This window comes from Tripterygium wilfordii, chromosome 4, assembly GCF_013401445.1.
Source record: "Tripterygium wilfordii isolate XIE 37 chromosome 4, ASM1340144v1, whole genome shotgun sequence".
Taxonomy (NCBI): Eukaryota; Viridiplantae; Streptophyta; class Magnoliopsida; order Celastrales; family Celastraceae; genus Tripterygium; species Tripterygium wilfordii.
This window is the reverse complement of record NC_052235.1, coordinates 8,944,884-8,965,392: the sequence shown is the minus strand read 5'-3', so window position 1 is coordinate 8,965,392 and position 20,509 is coordinate 8,944,884. Positions and strand designations below refer to the sequence as shown.

At 38.7% G+C, this 20,509-nt stretch overlaps 4 protein-coding genes across 4 annotated transcripts; 3 read left to right on the top strand and 1 right to left on the bottom strand.

Moving 5' to 3' along the window:
- The first annotated feature begins 6,689 nt into the window (after positions 1-6,689).
- LOC119995839 lies at positions 6,690-8,702 on the top strand. The gene is made up of 2 exons (XM_038842293.1): positions 6,690-8,291; positions 8,376-8,702. Exons 1-2 carry the CDS (start codon positions 7,167-7,169, stop codon positions 8,667-8,669), a joined length of 1,419 nt encoding a protein of 472 aa, XP_038698221.1. The 5' UTR covers positions 6,690-7,166; the 3' UTR covers positions 8,670-8,702.
- A 2,715-nt stretch (positions 8,703-11,417) lies between these two features.
- LOC119996916 lies at positions 11,418-12,005 on the top strand. Its single transcript, XM_038843697.1, has one exon. The coding sequence runs from the start codon at positions 11,418-11,420 to the stop codon at positions 12,003-12,005; it is 588 nt and encodes a 195-aa protein (XP_038699625.1).
- A 3,210-nt stretch (positions 12,006-15,215) lies between these two features.
- On the top strand, positions 15,216-16,491 carry LOC119996915 (17.6 kDa class I heat shock protein-like). The gene is made up of 2 exons (XM_038843696.1): positions 15,216-15,429; positions 16,154-16,491. The coding sequence occupies exons 1-2, from the start codon at positions 15,216-15,218 to the stop codon at positions 16,489-16,491; spliced, it is 552 nt and encodes a 183-aa protein (XP_038699624.1).
- Positions 16,492-18,130: 1,639 nt separating this feature from the next.
- On the bottom strand, positions 18,131-19,368 carry LOC119996914 (zinc finger MYM-type protein 1-like). Its single transcript, XM_038843695.1, has 3 exons — positions 18,876-19,368; positions 18,516-18,823; positions 18,131-18,424 (listed from the first exon to the last, which is right to left on the bottom strand). The coding sequence occupies exons 1-3, from the start codon at positions 19,366-19,368 to the stop codon at positions 18,131-18,133; spliced, it is 1,095 nt and encodes a 364-aa protein (XP_038699623.1).
- Between the last annotated feature and the right edge of the window lie 1,141 nt (positions 19,369-20,509).

Sequence of the window (20,509 nt, the reverse complement as noted above, 5' to 3'; positions counted from 1 at the left end):
CTAAATTCAATTTTTGCCCTAAAACTACCTCGTACATAGCTAGAACAGAACTAACACACTCCCACACCGCTATAGAAGCCTTACAAAATAAAATACAGTTGTCGGCAAATAATGGATGAGCGACACGAATACATTCACCACCAAAAGGGATACCCTCCATCAAGCCTTGAGATTCAAGCAAAGCTAATCTTAAGCTGAGAGTCTTCGTACACAAAAGAAATAACAAAGGAGATGGGGGATCACCTTGCCTTAATCCCCGGTGAGGGATAACCATATCACTTAAAACATCATTAACTAGAACAAAATAGGATACGGATCGAATGCACTGCAAGATAAATCGAATCCAAGTCGGGCTAAAACCCATTTTCTCCATTACCTTCTCAACAAAATTCCACTCCACTCGATCATACGATTTGCTCATATCAAATTTGACTGCCATATAATCCTTGTTACTACGATGCTTAATCGCCATTCGAATGTAGAGCTTCATATGCCACAGTTATATCATCCATAATCAGTCTACCTGCAATGAATGATGATTGGTTACCCTTAATAATCTCGGGGAGGATTACATTCAACTGGTTAGCCAGGAGCTTAGCTACAATTTTATGCAACACATTACTTTCGCAAGGTGCTGAATTTTGGGGATCAATACTATAATCATTTGATTAATCTCGGGAGGAAGAAAGTCGCTACGCATAAAATCTTGGACTACAGTGAATAAGTCATCCCCCAAACTATCATAGTTTTTCTTGTGCAAGACCGAAGAAAACTCGTCCAGACCTTGGGCTTTATTAGAATCAATAGCCAAAACTGTATCGTACACTTCCTCTTTAGAACAACTATTACTCATAAAACAATTCATGCTATCTGTTACAACACACAGCATAACTGACAAAAAATTAACTACCTGGTTCCCCCCGCTGAAGATTGAAATAGAGAAGATAAATATTAGTGAAATGCTGATAGAATCTCTGGCTTTGAAGAATTGGTGACCCCACAAGGATCCTGGATGCTCTCCATAGAGACGGACCGATGCTTCTGTCGGATGCTATTATGAAAGAAACGTGAATTTCTATTGCCTTCATGCGACTATTTAATCTTCGATTGTTGATTCTCAAGAAAGACTTCAATGGCAGAGTGAATTCTTCTCAACTCTCATTGGTTAGAACCATTATCCCTAGCAACATTTAAAGCCAGACAATTTTACAGATGCGACAACTGTTGATTCTCATCTCTTTTATGCTTGGCAACACATTCTTGAATACTTCTTCTACAACATGAAAAAGACCTATTGTATCTCTGAATATATGGTCTATCAGAAAAAAAACGCCTAACTTGAACCCATTGCTACTAGATAACCCTCCTACAATCCTCATTTGTGCCCCACCAATTCACCTAACAAAAGCAAATTTATTTGCTAGGATGTCTGGACCTAGCTGACTCCAGAGACACAAGCATGCAGTAGTGATCTAAGGAGGAAGTAGTGATGTTCAAGACTTCAAATTTGTGAAAACAGTTCATCCAATCTACATTAGCCATGGTTCTATCTAGACGTTCCTTGATGAAATTAGACATATGAGCCCGTCTATTACTCCATGTGAATTTTTGACCTCTAAACCCAAGATCATATAAACCCACTACCAGAGAAGCTTGATTGAAGTATAGCATCGATTTACCTACTTTGGAGTTGCCTCCCACTTTCTCTCCCAAATTAGAAATTGCATTGAAATCACCTGCACAAAGCTAGGCTAGGTTTGAAAGGCTGCCATTTCAAAGCAAGTAAATTGAGCTCGCTGAAAAGAATAAGGATGGACATAAAAACCAGTGAAGATCCACGGAATATCAATACCAGAATAGACAATAGAAACTGAAATATGATACTAGGAATAGTTTTTCAACAAGATCTTGCACTCTGACTTCCAGAGAATGAGTAAACCCCCACGCTTTCCAATAGGGTCAACCGCAAAAGCACTATCAAAACCCAAACTAACTTGAAGACAATGAATCTGGGTCAAATTTTTTTATTTCAATAAGAAAACACACACTGGGTAACTTGATTTCACCAAATGGTGTAACTTCTGAATTGTAGGTTGGTTCCCAAACCCCCTACAATTCCAAACTAATATTTTCATATCGTCGGGCGGGGCTTTTCTATAGCCACTGCCTCGAAACTATCAACCGTGGTATCCCCCTTCACATAAATCTTTCCTTTCTTATTAACTACCCCCATCACTGTTAATGCATTAAGTTCCTTCCCAACAAACTTTCTTTTAACCGAAGTAGGAGATGGATTTGAAGCCACACCCTATGCCCTTGCTCGCCTCCTCCATTTTCTAGATACCATATTAGTATTTGTCTGGAAAAAATAGACACTCTCACTAGAATCCCTTCCTCATAGCCAAATTCAGACTTCGCTAAAGGAGAAAATTGTCTCCCAAATCCAATAAGACTAGTAGACATAACTTTGCTATCCATAACCAGAATTTTTCCGGATGAATTAGGAACTACCTTAGGGATCAACATTAAATGCACTATTTCACTCATACATCTTTCTACCTATTGAGACTCCCCCGAATCCTTAGGATTGTGTGAAGCATCCTCATCCAGAAAAGAATCTGAATCACCCTTGTGTCTCAACCGTTGATCACTGCTCCGAGATGATTGTTCCTTCGAATGTTTATGACTTTTCGATCCCTCACCATTCCTTTTGTTTGCAATATCAGCCCTAAGTCACACACCATACTGGTAATTTGTTGATGACCTTCCTAGATTATGCCCTATCTGTTGGAGAGTGTGCACTAAAGTCAATCATATGATGATTCTTTAGCACATTATATTATCATGAATATTTTATTAATAAAAGTTATTTTTTTTTGTTATTGCAATTATTTATATCTATGTAGTATGAATTATTGTAATAATGTCCCTAGAATATAATGTATATTCTTAATGTCCTTACCCAAATATTATTGTTAATAGGGACGATAATAATACGTAGAGGCTAATATGTGTTTGATTAATTATGATATTAAGTCAACACGTAGGTATATGAATTGGAGAATTTATGTACTGGATCGACCCACCATGAAATCATTACATGGAGCGTGTTATGGATGTCATAAATAATTTCATAGTGATGATGGTGTTTTGTAGTCCTTCGACCTGAGATCACCATTGTTCCCGACATGAGAAATTGTTCATTTTGACACTGTTAATCGTTGCCCTTAACAAGGTGGCTATAAAGGTGGTGATCGAGTGTACAATAAATTATGTAGAGGGATGTGAGTGATCAAGATGAAATTTTTCTTTCTCATAACACGAAATTGATATCTAAGGCCTCTTGATTGAATAGAGCTGATAAATGCATGGCCATACTCAAATGAGTTGATATAACGATATCAATGTCATTTGTTTCGGTTAGCTTATTCGAGAATCAGGAAACATTGATTGTGCTATACGAGGGTGACATATTCATGTCTCGTGTTCAATCAAGATATCGAGGATAAAAGGAATTTACAACACGGTAACATTAGTCGCGATAAAGGTTGAGTCGAAACATTGACTTTCTCGTAATTTGGGTAGCAATGATATGTTGCTAAACATCGCTCGCTGCTTGTAATTCTAAACTAGGATTTTATAATTACTACCAACATTACGGGAACCTACAGGGTCGCACACTAAGAATGGTAAACAATACGAAACGTAAAATTCATGAGATGAATTTCATATTTAATGTGAGCATTTTTCGGTCCTAGTTGGACTAGGATATTTTGACTTTGATATTAAGTAATTAAAAAAAACCAAGAGAAGTATTTGAGTAGGACTCAAACATTTTGAAATTCTATTTGATCTCATTTTCATCAAGAACGAAGATGAACCTTGTGTATATAAGAAGTTCAGTGGGAGTACCATTATATTCCTAGTGTTGTATGTAGATGATATACTGCTCATTGGGAATGATATTCCAACCTTACAATATGTTTAGTTTTGGTTAGGGAATTGTTTTTCGATGAAGGACATAGGTGAGGCTACCTATATTTTAGGTATCAAGATCTATAGAGATAGATCAAGGAGATTGTTGGGCCTCAGTCAAAGTACATACATTGACAAAGTGTTAAATCGGTTTGACATGCAAGAATCCAAGAGAGGACTTCTCCCCATGTCACATGGCATTACTCTCTCAAATGACATGTGTCCTAAGACACAAGATGAGAGAGAACGCATGAGTAAGATACCCTACGCGTCAACTATAGGGTATATCATGTATGTCATGGTATGTACACGTCCTGATGTCTCGTATGCAATTAGTGTAACGAGTAGGTACCAAGGAAATCCTGGTGAATGTCATTGGATGGCCGTTAAGACAATTCTTAAGTACTTGAGAAGGACTAAGGATATGTTTTTGGTTTATGGAGGTGAGGAAGAGCTCAATGTAAAGGGTTACACTGATGCCAGCTTCCAGTTCGACAAGGACAACTTCCGATCACAGTCAGGATATGTGTTTTGCCTAAATGGTGGTGCTGTGAGCTGGAAGAGTTCAAAACAGGAGACAATAGCTGACTCTACAACAGAGTCTGAGTATATAGCAGCTTTCGATACAGCAAAGGAGGCTGTTTGGATCAAAAAGTTCATAGCTAAACTAGAGGTTGTTCCTAGCATTGCGGATCCGATTGAGCTATATTGTGACAACAATGGAGCAATAGCACAGGCTAAGGAACCCCGATCTCACCAACGATCCAAACATGTACTTCGACGATTCCATCTTATTCGAGAGATCATTAATCGAAGAAATGTGAAGATATGCAGAGTTTCCACAAACGAAAATATTGCCGACCCACTGACCAAGCCTCTGACACAGCAGAAGCATGATCAACACAACAATTCACTAGGTATTAGATACATGAGTGATTGGCTTTAGTGCAAGTGGGAGTTTGTTGGAGAGTGTGCACTAAAGTCAATCATCTGATGATTCTTTAGCACATTATATTATCATAAATATTTTATTAATAAAAGTTATTTTTTTTTGTTATTGCAATTATTTATATCTGTGTAGTATGAATTATTGTAGTAATGTCCATAGAATATAATGTATATTCTTAAATGTCCTTACCCAAATATTATTGTTAATAGGGACGACAATAATACGTAGAGACTAATATGTGTTTGATTAATTATGATATTAAGTCAACACGTAGGTACATGAATTGGAGAATTTATGTACTGGACCGACCCACCGTGAAATCATTACATAAAGTGTGTTATGGATGTCATAAATAATTTCATAGTGATGATGATATTTTGTAGTTTTTCGACCTGAGATCACCATTGTTCTCGACATGAGAAATTATTCATTTTGACACTGTTAAACGTTGCCCTTAACAAGGTGGTGATCGAGTGTACAATAAATTATGTAGAGGGATGTGAGTGATCAAGATGGAATTTGTCCTTCTCATAACACGGGATTGATATCTTAGGCCTCTTGATTGAATAGAGCTGATAAATGCATGGTCATGGTCAAATGAGTGATATAATGATATCAATGTCATTTGTTTCGGTTAGCTTATTCGGGAATCAGGAAACATTGATTGTGCTATACGAGGGTGACATATCAATGTCTCGTGTTCAATCAAGATATCGAGGATAAAAGGAATTTACAACACGGTAACATTAGTCGCGGTAAAGGTTGAGTCGAAACATTGACTTTCTCGTAATTTGGGTAGCAGTGATATGTTGCTAGACATCGCTCACTGCTTGTAATTCTAAAATAGGATTTTATAATTACTACCAACATTACGGGAACCTACAGGGTCGCACACTAAGAATGGTAAGAAATACGGAATGTAAAATTCATGAGATGAATTTCATATTTAATGTGAGCGTTTTTTCGGTCCTAATTGGACTAGGATATTTTGACTTTGATATTAAGTAATTAAAAAAAACCAAGAGAAGTGTTTGAGTAGGACTCAAACATTTTGGAATTCTATTTGATCTCATTTTCTTCATGTATGTGTATATATATATATATATATATAGATAAACACAAAAAAAAAGGTTTTGAACGTGTATATATATATATATGTTTACAGATATATATATATATATATATATATATATATATATAAGTTATACGTGAGTCTTTCAAGAGGAAGGCTGAGAGTCTTTCGAAAGGTCTCTCCAATTTTACTCACTATACTGATTCACGCTGTTGAATCGGATTTGAAGACGGCGGGCTCATTTCGGTCTAGCAACCGGAGGGCTTGTGAGTTTCGTTCGTGGACGTGAGATGTACACGAAGATTGCATCGTTCGTGTGGATACCATAGAGGCACGATCAGAAAGTTCGTGTTCGTTGTATGCTTCGACAATACGAAAGACGCGTTACAAGGGTAACTATTCTAAACCCATAATCGAATGCTGGTTTTAAACAGATCCTCATATTAGGAATCGAAAATTTTTATTATTCCGCTGCTTGATCGTTGTTCGATTCCTATCACTATCAATTCCCCAAAAGAGCAATCCTTTTCAGAATGTCTAATCCTTCCACACTCAAAGCAAAAGTTCGTAAGTCTCTCGTATATGAATGGAAGCCAGATCTTTGATCTCTCCATAGTTAACATCATACCCTTCTTTAAAGGATGTGTGATATCCAACCTAATACGGACCCGTAAGAATTCCTCCTCACCAGACCCCGATTCTCTAATATCCACCGCCAAGACCTCGCTTACTTTGGCTCCGACCAACCTCCCTACCTCCTCTGTAAAACCCCCTAATGACAAATTGGTGCAAAAGATGGCTTTAGTTTCAGTGGACCAACTAAGGGGCCCATGCCCGTGCAACTAGACATTCAACACAACCTTGAAGAATTAAAGGCAGGAGACACGGAGCTGATGGTGGCTGAAATCTAGCATTGATAAGGGCAACCGAGTCAATGAATAAAAGTGTTCACATCATGTGTTCACATGTGATCTTTTATTATTTAAGTATTCTATTTCCTTTGAATAGGCAGCTCATTTTTGTTTCGCATGAAAGAAGAAAACCAATATTCTGGAGTGATTCCATAATAGAAAGAAAACGAGAGTGATTCTCACCGTGCTTGTCTTGTGTTCTAGTTTCAAGTGTTATTCTTGATCTAGTTTGCATCAACTTGGTATCAGAGGAAACATCATGCCTACACGTAACGGCAAGGACTACGCTGCCACGGACTTTGATTCAACAGATCCCATCCAACAAAATGAACTCATGACTGTCTTGGCTCAACAGCTTCCAGCCATGACGCAAGCTCTCCAGCAAATCCCGGACATGGCTCAACAAATAACTAAGCTGACGGAGCAAGTGAATCAATTAGCTGGAGCAACGAGTTCCCCAACTCAGAGGAGTGGTAAGAAGGTGGTCCAAGAGATTGAAGAGGAGGCTGGTGATGAATATGCTGAAGGTGTTCATGGTCAACACTCTAAACCACGTAATTCCTATACTCAGCGTACTGGTGAACGAAGTCGAGCTTTTCGACATGAGCCCAAACCTGAATACTTTCGCCACAATTGTAGGCAATATGGCCATTTTGATCAAACAGATCAAGTAATGAGACAAATCAAAGCTGATGTTCCGGAGTTTGATGGCAACCAAGAACTCCATGAGGTGATGGACTGGTTGGCTAAGGTGGAGAATTTCTTTGACTGGGTAGGCATGAATCAAGAGCAGAAGGTCCGCTTTATTCGTATGAAATTCAAAGGTCAAGCATGCGTGTGGTGGCAAAGTTTGGAAGAACAGAGATACCATTCGCGATTACCATCAATTATGGACTGGAGAGAAATGAAGGGATACATCATGGAAGAATACCTCCCACACAATTACAAAGAGATAGTGTTTCGAGAATTACTATCTTTGGAGCAGGAAAGCAAATCAGTCCGGGAATTTAACAACAAATTTCATGAATTGATTGTCCGATCTCGGGTGATAGAAGATCCGCAACAATCCTTGGCCAGGTACAAGAGAGGACTACGAGAGGAGATCAGTAGGGAGTTAGAGACTACTAAGTTGGAGAATGTCAGAGAGGCCTTTCAATTAGCCCTCAAGATAGAAAGTCGTCTGAAGAGCCAGTATAACAAGCGTTACCAACCCAGTAGTCTGGATTACAAGAGTTCTCGAGCAGTTACAAATTCCTTACCCACCCAAGGCAATATGGCGGCACGGACGGAAACTGGCACCAACACAACTACACCTACTCTTCAACGAGGGAAGGAACCTGGAGGTCCCAAGTGTTATAAATGTGGCACTTTTGGTCATTATGCGTATGTGTGTCCTGGAAGAGGAAGGAAAATTGCCTTAATGTGTGAAGGAGATGAACTGGAGATTGCAAGTGAGGAAGCACACACGGCAGTAAACACGGAGGTCATTGATGAAGTATTGGAACCCTCAGAATTGCCTATGTGTGTGATACGACAAATTCTCACAGGACAAATGGTAGAACCATCAGCAGACGAATGGCTACGGACTAGCATTTTTCGTACCCGTTTCGAGAAGGATGGCAAAGCTTTGGAAGTCATCATTGACGGAGGGAGTAGTATGAATGTTATCTCTAAAGACATGGTGGAGCGCAATGGGTTGATTACAGAGAAGCATACAAAACCATATCTCGTGGGGTGGATTGACGACACCACCATCCCGTGAAACAGAGATGTCTGTTATCTTTTTCATTAGGAACCAACTACAAAGATTCGGCGTGGTGCGATGTTATACCAATGAAAGCATGTCATTTACTACTGGGTCGTCCTTGGCTATTTGACAGAGATGTGCTCCACCACGCACGAGCAAATACCTATTCTTTCAAGTATAGAGGGCACAATATCATTTTGCGTCCAATGAAGCCAAGTGGGGGAGAGTTTTTTAAAAATTCCACATTAGCCACAACACTATCTCTTCGGCAATTTCAATTGTCCAGCAAGGAGTCCCAAATTATCTTCCTACTTGTGGCTCATGAGACCAATATGGACTCTAACAACACGGAGGCACCCGAGGTAACATCTCTACTACAAGAGTTTCATGCTATTTTTCCTAATGAACTACCTTCCACATTACCTCCAATACGTGGGATTGAACATGCAATTGATCTCATACCGGGTGCAACTCTGCCCAACCTCCCTCATTACCGAATGAGTCCCATGGAGCATGACGAACTCCAGAGGCAAGTTCATGATCTTTTACAAAAAGGATTTCTAAGAGAAAGTATGAGCCCATGCTCAGTACCGGCTCTTTTGACACCCAAAAAAGACGGCACCTGGCGCATGTGCGTGGACAGCCGCGCCATCAATAACGGTGAAGTATCGATTTCCAATACCGCGCCTTGATGATTTATTAGATCAGTTAAAAAGTGTTGTATTATTTTCTAAAATTGATTTGCGTAGCGGCTACCATCAAGTTCGGATTCGTGATGGGGATGAATGGAAAACAGCATTTAAGACTCGAGATGGGTTGTATGAGTGGTGTGTTATGCCATTCGGTCTTTCAAATGCCCCAAGTACGTTCATGAGGTTGATGAACCATGTACTTCGGAAACTAGTTGGCAAATTTGTAGTGGTTTATTTTGATGATATCCTAGTATTCAGCCAGAGGACCGAAGACCATCTGTACCACTTGCGTGAAGTCTTTCAAGTGTTGAAGGATGCACAGTTGTACGTGAATAAAGCCAAATGTGCCTTTTTACAATCACAAGTTCAATTTTTGGGCTATATTATATCTGACAGGGGATTAAGCATGGATCCTAACAAAGTGCAAGCCATCTCTGATTGGCCAACTCCTTGCAATATATTTGAAGTGCGCGGATTTCATGGACTCGCATCCTTCTACCGCCGATTTATCCGGGGGTTCAGTACCATCATGGCACCAATAACAGACTGTTTGAAAGCCACTACTTTCTTATGGACGACCGAGGCAAATGAAGCATTCCAATTGTTGAAGAAAACTCTTACCACAGCACCGGTATTACGTTTATCGGATTTTAACAAAATCTTTGAGTTATCTTGTGATGCTTCGCAGGTGGGAATAGGAGGAGTCCTAAGTCAAGAAGGAAAACCCGAGGCGTATCACAGCGAGAAGCTCAATGAAGCACGACGACGGTATTCTGCCTATGATTTAGAGCTATATGCGGTGGTCCAAATGGTGAAGCATTGGAGGCCATATTTATTGCATAATGAGTTTATCCTCGTGACGGACCATGACTCTTTGCGGCATTTGAATTCACAGCAAAAGCTTAACTTTCGCCATGCAAGATGGGTTGCAGTACTGCAGCAATTTACTTTCACCATTCGGCATCGCAAGGGAACGGAGAACAAAGTGGCAGATGCGCTCAGCCGACGAGCACATCTTCTTACCAATCTAGAGGTAAGTGTGGTCGGGTTTGAGTGTGTGCGTGAACAATATGCAGGAGATGAAGAGTTCACAAATGTTTGGCAAAGGTTGACTATTGGTGGAACAAATCAGGACAGTCCTTACAATCTCTTTGATGGTTATTTGTTCAAAGGAGTGCAACTTTGTCTGCCTCAAGGATCCCTACGGGACTTAGTTATTATTGAGATTCATTCTGGTGGATTAGGTGGCCACTTTGGAAGGGAGAAGACTTTACAAATGGTGATTGAAAGGTTCTATTGGTCCAAGTTGCGACGTGATGTTCACCGAATTGTAGATCATTGCCAAATCTGTCAATTCAGCAAAGGTTCTCGACGGAATACCGGTCTTTATACACCCCTGCCGATCCCAGAGAGCCCATGGGAAGAAATCACCCTTGACTTTGTACTGGGTTTACCAAAGACAGTAAGGAAGCATGATGCTGTATTGGTGGTGGTTGATAGATTCTCGAGAATGGCCCATTTCATCCCATGTCACAAGACAAATGATGCCTCACATGTGGCAGCCATTTTTCTTCGTGAAGTTGTGCGATTGCATGGAGTTCCACAATCCCTTACAGCTGACCGAGACTCACGATTCATCAGCCATTTTTGGCGATCTTTATGGGCCAAATTAGGCGCTAAACTCCAATATTCGACCGCATTCCATCCCAAAACGGACGGCCTGACAGAAGTGACAAATCGGAGTCTTGGAAACCTTCTCCGATGTTTGGTGAAAGACCATGCAACAACATGGGATCAGTTGTTACCACAAGCCGAATTTGCATTCAATTCCTCGGTTAATCGGAACACAGGACGAAGCCCTTTTGAAATAGTGTTGGGCAAGCAACCTAAAGCACCAATCGACCTGATTCCACTCCCATTACCACCCCATAGTAGTGCCGAAGCTGTGGACACCGTGGAGCGGCTGCAATGACTTCACCAAGAGGTTCGCAAACGGATTGCCGTACAAAATGACCTCTACCGCCACACAGCAAACAAGCATCGTCGTGATGAAACTTTTGATGTAGGTGACATGGTTTTGGTTCGGCTTAGGCCTGAGAGATTCCCACCTGGTGCTTATCATAAACTACATGATAGAAGAATCGGTCCATTCCAGGTGGTACAGCGTATTGGCTCCAACGCTTATCGAGTATTGTTGCCACCAAACATTAGACTGCATCCCGTATTCAATGTAGCTGATTTAATCAAGTACAATGAAGACCCTGCCCCAAGTAGTGAAAGAACTGAAATATCAACTCCCAACGTGCCTCCCATACCAGCAACGAATGAGAAAGTGGATCACATTATAGACCATCAATTTGTCTCTATGAGGCGGGGAGGGTATCACAAATTTCTTGTCCATTGGGTGGGCAAACCAGAATCTGACAATTCATGGATAAATGCGGAAGAATTAGCCCAATTGAATCCCATTCTGCTTGAAAACTACTGCCAGCATCATTCGACGGAGTCGAATTTCTTAGTGAAGGAGGGAATTGGTGCAAAAGATGGCTTTAGTTTCAGTGGACCAACTAAGGGGCCCATGCCCGTGCAACTAGACATTCAACACAACCTTGAAGAATTAAAGGCAGGAGACACGGAGCTGATGGTGGCTGAAATCTAGCATTGATAAGGGCAACCGAGTCAATGAATAAAAGTGTTCACATGTGATCTTTTATTATTTAAGTATTCTATTTCCTTTGAATAGGCAGCTCATTTTTGTTTCGCATGAAAGAAGAAAACCAATATTCTGGAGTGATTCCATAATAGAAAGAAAACGAGAGTGATTCTCACCGTGCTTGTCTTGTGTTCTAGTTTCAAGTGTGATTCTTGATCTAGTTTGCATCACAAATCGTGCAACCTCACCTAGATGGAAACATATTTGACCTCTATGTGCTTGACTCAAATCAGGGGATCAAACGCTGCTAAGGCGAAAAGATGGTTATCAAAGCTCCATGGTTCCCTGTTGAGAATCCTGTTCTTTGCCAGAACCAACCCAAATTCCAGAAAGAACTTATTTTCACCCAAATTTTTGAACTCCCGTATCTCTTTTTTCCACATATTCATTAGAGTATTTTTCAAAGCATCAGTATTAGAGGGCCTTGTGTTGAAAATTTGGCCAATTAAGCACCGATCCTCCTTGGTCTTCCCAGTAGCAGCTTGATTCTCGCCTATACCACCCCACCCACTTCCTCTTCAGTAAGGATCAATTTCTCGAACAAATCCTCCATGGGGAAAAGACCCAAAAGAACAACCAGACCTCCCTACCTAGATATAATATCAATTGACAACCAGAACTTGCCAAACCAAGACACTCTCCCTAGCAAGCCTTTGAAACCTTAGAAAATGGTTACCTGCCGCCCCATTTTAGATAGAAAAACAAAGGTTACGAGAGCGACTGGACTTGGCTCATAGTTGTTTCTCATGGAATGTTTCTTTTTCTTATGTCAAAAACAAATAAAACAAAATTCAGATAAAATTATTATCCTATTAATATGATTAAAATATTGTTTGAAATAACGTGAATAATTTGTTTCTTATATCAAAAAAAAGAAAATAAAACGATTATCCTATTATTAATTTTATTTGAAATTTTGAATAACAATGTTTGAAATATCGTGAATAAATTCATACATTGTCTGCTCGTGATCAGGTGACTAACTAAAAGAGATCTGTGGTTTTCACAATTCGTTTAAAATTATAGAGTTTATAATTTAAATCCATTGGTTTGAAAGGTGTAGCACATCACACCACATTTTGGTTTTCTATTTTTAAAACTTGTCAAATATTTTCTTCATTATTAAATGTGAATGATAAATTTTTAGGAAATTGTGTAACCCCACTTCAATTGAAAGCTATCCCCAAAATTTACTTTGTTGCACGGAAAGATTTCTCGGTGCGCCTACTCTTTCATAAGTTCCATTAAAAATAATAATAATTGAAATTGAGGTAGTAAAGACTAAAGAGATTGAAATTGTTTAGGTGTTTCACTTAAAAAGTCTGGGTAAAAAATACCACATCGGTTGTTATAAGTGTGTAGTATATAAATCTAGTAAACCAAATACTTTTTGCCCTTAGGGGTGGTGTTTGGTTAGCTAGAGTTATATATGTGTGTGTATTTATATTCAAAAAAAAAAGGCTAAAGAGAGTTTTTTTGTTGTTAAGGTGTCCGTTTGATAAAGCGGTTATATTGATTTTCAATACTAACAGAAAAGCTGTGGAAAAAAAAAAACTAAACTTAAAGTTCCATTCAATGCTGTGAGGTGTTTGGCGAACTAAAAATTTGACGCTAGCTGAAAACTGTGGAGTAAAATATTATTTTAGATTTTATAATATTATAAATTAAAATTTTATAATAATTTGTTTAAAAAAATTAGTCTAATAAGTATAATTTATTATTAAAATTAATTTTAATGTTAAATATAAAATTAAAAATTTGTGTAACATTCACGTAATTTTTATAAAATGTAAAATGATCCTTTATAAGAAATTCAATATAAAAATGATTTTTTTTAAATAATAAATGTTATAGAGGTGGGCCCACATTCTTTAAAAAAAGAAAAAAACATTAACAATAATGATTACAAGCGAGCCTTCGTCAGTTTAATTTTTTTAAAAAAAAAAAGAAGCAAAGGTCTTAAATGCCCAAAAAATAGCTCCTAATGGGGGATAGGGGGGCTGGAATTGCTTTACTGAAATTGTGTGTAATTAATTAAATATCAGCCATTAGATGAAATTGATGGCTGAGATTTAATATCATTAAATAAATCTCTTAAACTAGGCTAGGGTTCTCTCTTACTTCATCTCTCCCAAAATTAGTTCTCCACCAACGAAGGGACACAACTAGCGACTACGACCACCCTCACCAGCGACGACAACCATTAGAGTGCCATTGATTTTGTTCTGAAGTTCTGTCCAATTGTATTAGATCTCCTTTTGTTCGACGAAGGGTTTGTTTGTGAATCATATTTGGGCAGCTAGACTTTGCGTGCTTTACCGCGTCGACTACTTAACTTCTTTACCAGATTACCTTTTGTGGGAATTGAATCGGATGACGGTGGTAGCTCTAGGCAATATGGAGCCAGATTCCCTTCCCTTATACTTGGTAGTTCTCTCTCTCACTAGGTTATTTGTGTTTTTCTTTCCGGGACCATTGTTCACGGACTTGAAGTTTTTATTAAATTGACTTCACTAACTGACATGAGTTGGCATCTCTTAATACCATTAGATGACATGAGCGGATGAGATATAAAACATTTCATTTAATTTCAGAAAAAGCAATTCCAGCCCCCCCTATCCCCCTAATGGGAGCTTTTTGGGAACAGATCCGCTGGCATATAATATGCCAACGGATCTATTGGCATTTGTGCACCGTTTGATGCAATGGAGCCGCAAGTCAAACGGAGCCAAAACCCAAAAATGAATTATGCTTTTATAAATAATACAAATAACACACACACGCAAATATAATAAAAGGCAACTAAACCAGTAACCTTGAAAACAAAATATGCTTCAATTTCAATTTGTCATGCTTTATCTTATTTTCGAACGTGAGAGATTCTTTTTTTTTTTTAATTGAAGATTTTTTTTCTTTTTTAAGATAAGCATTGTGGCCTTGTGGGTGGGAAATGACGTACATGATATACAACCACACAAATGCGTACGGCCACGTGGCAAACAAGTTGACACGCGTCTCAATCACTTTCCACGTGGCATGCACCCGGGACTGCTTTTTGGGTACATGATGCTTCACAGACGATTGACAAGCTAGCTAGCGCAACTGTTTTTTCGTCAAGAGTGAAGAGACATATAGAAACAAAAGGAAAAAGCAAATATGGTGGGATCTTCGGTGGGTCCATGGCGTGGTGAAGTGGATGGAGAGTCGTGGTTTTTCACTTCACCCTATTCGTCTGATATGTGGGATTCGTCTTCCTACGGCGGGGGTCAAAATGGTGTGCATGGTAGTGATGAAGCAACTGCTATTGCTCATGCCCACGTCAACTGGCGCGAAACCCCCCGCGCTTATCTCTTTCATGCCGAACTTCCTGGTAATCTTCATTTCAACTACATCTCCTATTACTTCCACAAAAAATAATGAACAAGGATTTTTCACAAGTTACTATAAAATATACATCATGAGAATCACGAATACGAGTAGCTCATATGACATTGATCATGTATATGATATTTCATAGAATTTTCAAGATCGAGCTTCCCCATCCCCTTCTCATTTATTTTAAAAAATAAAATATCCTGGCTATTTATTTTTTTTAACCGAAAACGTTATGGTAACCTTTATCCTTAATTTGGACATCCAACTTTATTCAATTTGGGTCGTCATATTCACACATATATAAATTTATCACACCTCTCAAAGGTCCACGAGAATATTACTCAGCAAAAATTGAATTTGGGAGAAAAAAGAATTCAGAACCTCCCGGATTCATACAATTTAGTCTCATTCATACAATTTAGTCTCAGATTGTGTCTTTTTTTCCCAACCTTTGTTTTTCAATTTTGAGTTTGTTTCTTTTTTTTTTTTTTTTTTTTATTTCCTGCATGACCTTGTTAAGCTATCAGTTATTGGCTTTGAATAAATTTTCTTTTATTAGTCAATTACTATTCTTTTGGGACGAAAATAACATAAATATGTGCAGTAATAAAGTGAAGGACGCAGCAGCAATAAGGTGCTTAGTAGGGTTATGTGCCCTAATGTCCCCTGTTTGTGAGTTAGCGAGGATTGTACTGACTAAACTGCGTAGTGTTATGCAGAGGCGAGGAAAGAGGACGTGAAGGTGGAGGTGAAAGATAACTTACTCAAGATACGCGGGCAGAGGACGGTGGAGAGAGAGGAGAGGTGTACGGGGCACCGCATTGAGAGACGATGCGGCAGTTTTGTGAGACTCTTCAGGCTCCCTGAGAATATTAACCTGGATGAGATCAAGTGTGGTATTGAGCATGGATTGCTTACCGTGATTGTTCCAAAGGAGGAGGAGGTGGAGCAGCAAAGAACTCGAACGAATGTTAGAATCAGTGGCGGAACCAGGATTTTGATTTACCCTAGGCTGAACTTAAAAGTGGCGGGGAGGATTTACATACGGCTCCAGTAATATAGCCTAGATCTTTTTTTTTGATAAGCCACTAATGTATTAATATATAACAAATTGAAACTCTAAAAGTTGTAGTGTACAACAAAATAAAAACCTCATTTAGAGCTAGCCTCGTGTTTGTCTACAGCCAACACAAGCCGAGAACTCAAATACTCTCAAGCTGTACCTTATAACCTTAAGAGAATAGACACATGATGAGCTTGATAAACTTTAGAACCCAAATAGAACACAGAAATGAAGTGAAGAATTAGCAGCATCTATCACTCAATAGCACAAGACAATCCACAAGACATGAACCAACCAAGAACCCTCAAATTCATGTCATAAAAAGAATTCCAGAGCAAGCTAATCCAGAAGACAAGAACCAACCAAGATAACTAGATCTACATCACTTGCAAGATAGGCAAGTTCTTGTGAGACACTTGCAAGATCAATAACCTGCAAGGGACATGTTTCAAGATGTAAAAATAAGAGCATGCTATTAAAAATGTGCAGGGAGACACTATAATAATTAACTACCAGCTCAAATACTAGCAAAATGACACTTACTAGAAAAATGTGACTCTTTGATCCTTTGAAGAAGCAAAGGTATATATTATTGAATTTGTATCGATAGTTTCTGCAATTTCTCTTTCAATGAAGACAACCAATGAATCGTTCAAATACTCATTTTCCATCTTGTTACAAAGATCACTTTTGATGAATTTCATAGCTAAAAATGCATGTTCTATAGTTCCCGTAGAAACAGGAATAGTCAAAATGAGACGAATCAACCTGTTGATTAAATTATAAGACCCTGCCTTGTTTGTTTCTACTAACCCATGACACAATTATGAAATTGTTGACATATTCTGAAACTTCTCGTGGCAAACCACATCAAGTCGATAATGATCTAACTGACATTTCAAAAGATATTGTCTTGTCCGCTAAAGTCAGTTGGATAAAACTTCTCGGCAAGTAAAAGAATGCGATCAGGATCAAAAGCTTTGAAGTTGTCCCTAGGATCTAAAGCAGAGCTGAGCATAAGTAGTTCCATTGATTCTTCATTGAATCTAATACGTAACTCATCCAATATATAATCAACCATAGCTTTGAAGATGTCAATGCAATAGTGATGCTCAACTGTGATATCATCATTCTATTGGCAATAACGTCCTATAGCTCCTTTGTACCGAGTGCTCATATCAGGTATATCGATATCAAACTTCAAGCAAATTGATTTCATATGCCCAAGGAGATGATCAAAACCTTCTTCTTGCAGTGTTCGAAGTAATTCTTTTGTCGTTGAGACCAAATTCACTGCATTCAAAATATCCAAAGATTTTTGCTGCAAAGTTCGACAAAGCATATCTGAAATCCCCATAATCTTGTGCATAAGATGCAATATGAATATAAAATCAAAGGACTTCATCAACATTAAACAACCACCAGCTTCCCCACAAATTTTATTTGTAGCTCCTTCTTTAACCAAAGATCGAAGCACAATAATAGTTGCACCATACATATCTATCAAACTACAAATGGAGTCAAAATGTGAGCTCTATCGAGTAGTGCCAGATTTATGCAAAGTACCAATATGATTAGCCCCTTTACTGGTCTCACGTTCACCACTAGCTATGTCACATTCAATCTCAGAAGCTTAGCTAGATCGTAACTCGGTATGCCGTTTAGGAGAAGTGCTAACAAGATTGACAATGCAAGTCAATTTTGAAAATAATAGCCAAACTAAAATCTCTTTCTCGACAATTGCAACTAAAGCAAGTTGTAGACAATGAGCAAAACAATGAACATAGTATGCATACTCGCAGTCACTGCGAAATAAAGCTTGTAATCCGTTCCATGCACCATGCATGTTGCTGGCACCATCATATCCCTGACCTCGTAAATCTCGGATGCGCAAATTGTGTCGAGTGACAACTTGCGATATTTGATTCTTTAGAGTTAAAGCACAAGTATCTTCAACATGCACAATTTCAAAAAAATCGTTCTTGCAAGTATCCGTGAATATCCACAAATCTCAGAACAATCGCCATTTGTTCTCTATTCGATGCATCCTTTGCTTCATCAACCAAAATACAAAACCTTGCATTCCCAACTTCCTCACGAATTTTGTTTCTCACTTTTGTGGATAGGATATGCAAAATATCCTTTTGGATCAAGTGAGACGTATATTTTGCATTTCCCGGAGCTTCTTCTAAGACAACATCATCAATCTCAACATTCAGCTTTCCTATCAAACTAATCAACTCAACTAGATTACCACGGTTCTTTGACGTTAAAGATTTATCATGACCTCTCAAAGCGCAATCCTTGTAAAGTAAGCCATCGAACACTATAAATGGTAGTCTTAAGACACAAATGATTTTTCTTAACATTTTCCAAACTTTGAACATTTATGACTTTATCGATATGCTGAGATATATTCTTCAACGCCTCAACATTTCTCACTGCATTATTGTGTAGGGAAGTAGGACCTCCCATATGTGCTAAGAATACACATATGGCCCTATTGTTCACTCTTTTCCAACTAGTGAAACCATTAATGATAAAAGCAGAATGTAAAGGTTCGCGATCTTGAAAAACAAAGCACGGAAAGCAAAATGCTGCATCCTTTGAAATAGAGTACTCTAACCATGGAAATTTTATGAACCAACTTTGTTGAAATCTTCGGTTTTGATCTCCACTTTTAGCCCTCGGATACTTGGCCAAGACAGGTTGATTTGGTCCCCATTTGACATAAGCACGTCTAACTTCATCTTTATTATAAACCGGATGAATCCATATTGGAATACCTAGTGCAGGATCTCGTTCAAGATCATTCTCATCAAATGAAATCCTTTGAACCTTGGCTTGAGGTTGAGGTTCTGTAGTAATCATAGGAATATCGACACTTGTTGATGCTTCTATTTGAATTGGAGGATCGATAGTAGATTTTGATCCCGAAGATGTTCCAATTGTTGATGTTTCTTCTCCACTTTTCTTGTTGAAGAAGGAGATAATAGTTTTCCCTTTTTTCCGTCCTCGATTTTCCATCCTAATAAAATAGAAAGTAACAAGAAACTAGTAAACAACCATTGTGATTCTGTGAATTAAAAAGAGCCCAAAGACTGCCAAGGATTGCATTTGATAAGAATGATCTTGAAACAACCATTGTGATTCTGTGAAATAAAGACCTAATTATCATATTCAACTTTCAAGCCAGGCGAAACGAGTTACAGAGTATACCAGTATTTAGAAATCAGTGAGGGGTTGAGGTGAGGGTAGTACCTGCTCCTAGAGACAAAGTCGGAGATTGGAAGAAAAGAAGACACTGGACGGCTGGAACCTGGACTCTGGAGAATCACAGAAGCTGGATGGTTGGAGCTTGGCCCTGGAGAATCACAGACGTTGGACGGCTGGTCCTAGACATAGAGTCGAAGAAACTAAGACGGCCTTCTCGTTGTCTCGATGAGAGTTGAGAAAATGATGAATTGACGATGGTGTGGTGAATGAGAACCAAATCAACCTGTCTTGAGCCAGCCCACCTTAGTGGCATAGTGTCTAGGTTAGTGGGCTTAAGTATATTTACTAATTTTTTTTATTTTTTTTCACACGGGCTCAAGCCCACCGTAGCCCAACCGTAGATCCGCCCGTGGTTAGAATATAGATCACTGACTAGATTCCATGGAGGGTCGCCTGCGTGATAATGGGTAGTAGTACACTAGTACTAGTGGTTTTGTTTGTAGCAGATTTAATGTTTTGGTGTGGTATACGTTTTACTATCTAATCAATAAAAATAGTTGATTACAAAATTTAATAAGATTTTCTTAATTATTTTTCTTTATTGAGATTGAAATCTTTATTGTCCAGACCAAGTGAAGCACTAATAGGAACTAAACATTAATGCTCATGTACTTGCAATTGGTGCAAAGCTCATTTCAAAATGACTAGAGATGTAGTAGGAGGAGAAAATAGGAGGATCAAAGTTTAGAGGACCTTATCTAGGTATGTCCACTTTTCTTTAGTCCAGCTGTGGTCA

Bases quoted from the DNA above. Each gene is read 5' to 3' on its own strand.
- LOC119995839 (XM_038842293.1), top strand. From the start codon at position 7,167: ATGCCTACACGTAACGGCAAGGACTACGCTGCCACGGACTTTGATTCA. The intron at 8,292-8,375 runs TATGTGTGTCCT...GAAGCACACACG, and splicing joins GCACTTTTGGTCATTATGCG to GCAGTAAACACGGAGGTCAT.
- LOC119996916 (XM_038843697.1), top strand. From the start codon at position 11,418: ATGGTTTTGGTTCGGCTTAGGCCTGAGAGATTCCCACCTGGTGCTTAT.
- LOC119996915 (XM_038843696.1), top strand. From the start codon at position 15,216: ATGGTGGGATCTTCGGTGGGTCCATGGCGTGGTGAAGTGGATGGAGAG. The intron at 15,430-16,153 runs GTAATCTTCATT...AGTGTTATGCAG, and splicing joins CTTTCATGCCGAACTTCCTG to AGGCGAGGAAAGAGGACGTG.
- LOC119996914 (XM_038843695.1), bottom strand. From the start codon at position 19,368: ATGATTACTACAGAACCTCAACCTCAAGCCAAGGTTCAAAGGATTTCA. The intron at 18,824-18,875 runs GTTTGGAAAATG...TACCATTTATAG, and splicing joins TAAAGTCATAAATGTTCAAA to TGTTCGATGGCTTACTTTAC. The intron at 18,425-18,515 runs GTTCTGAGATTT...TTAACTCTAAAG, and splicing joins ATAGAGAACAAATGGCGATT to AATCAAATATCGCAAGTTGT.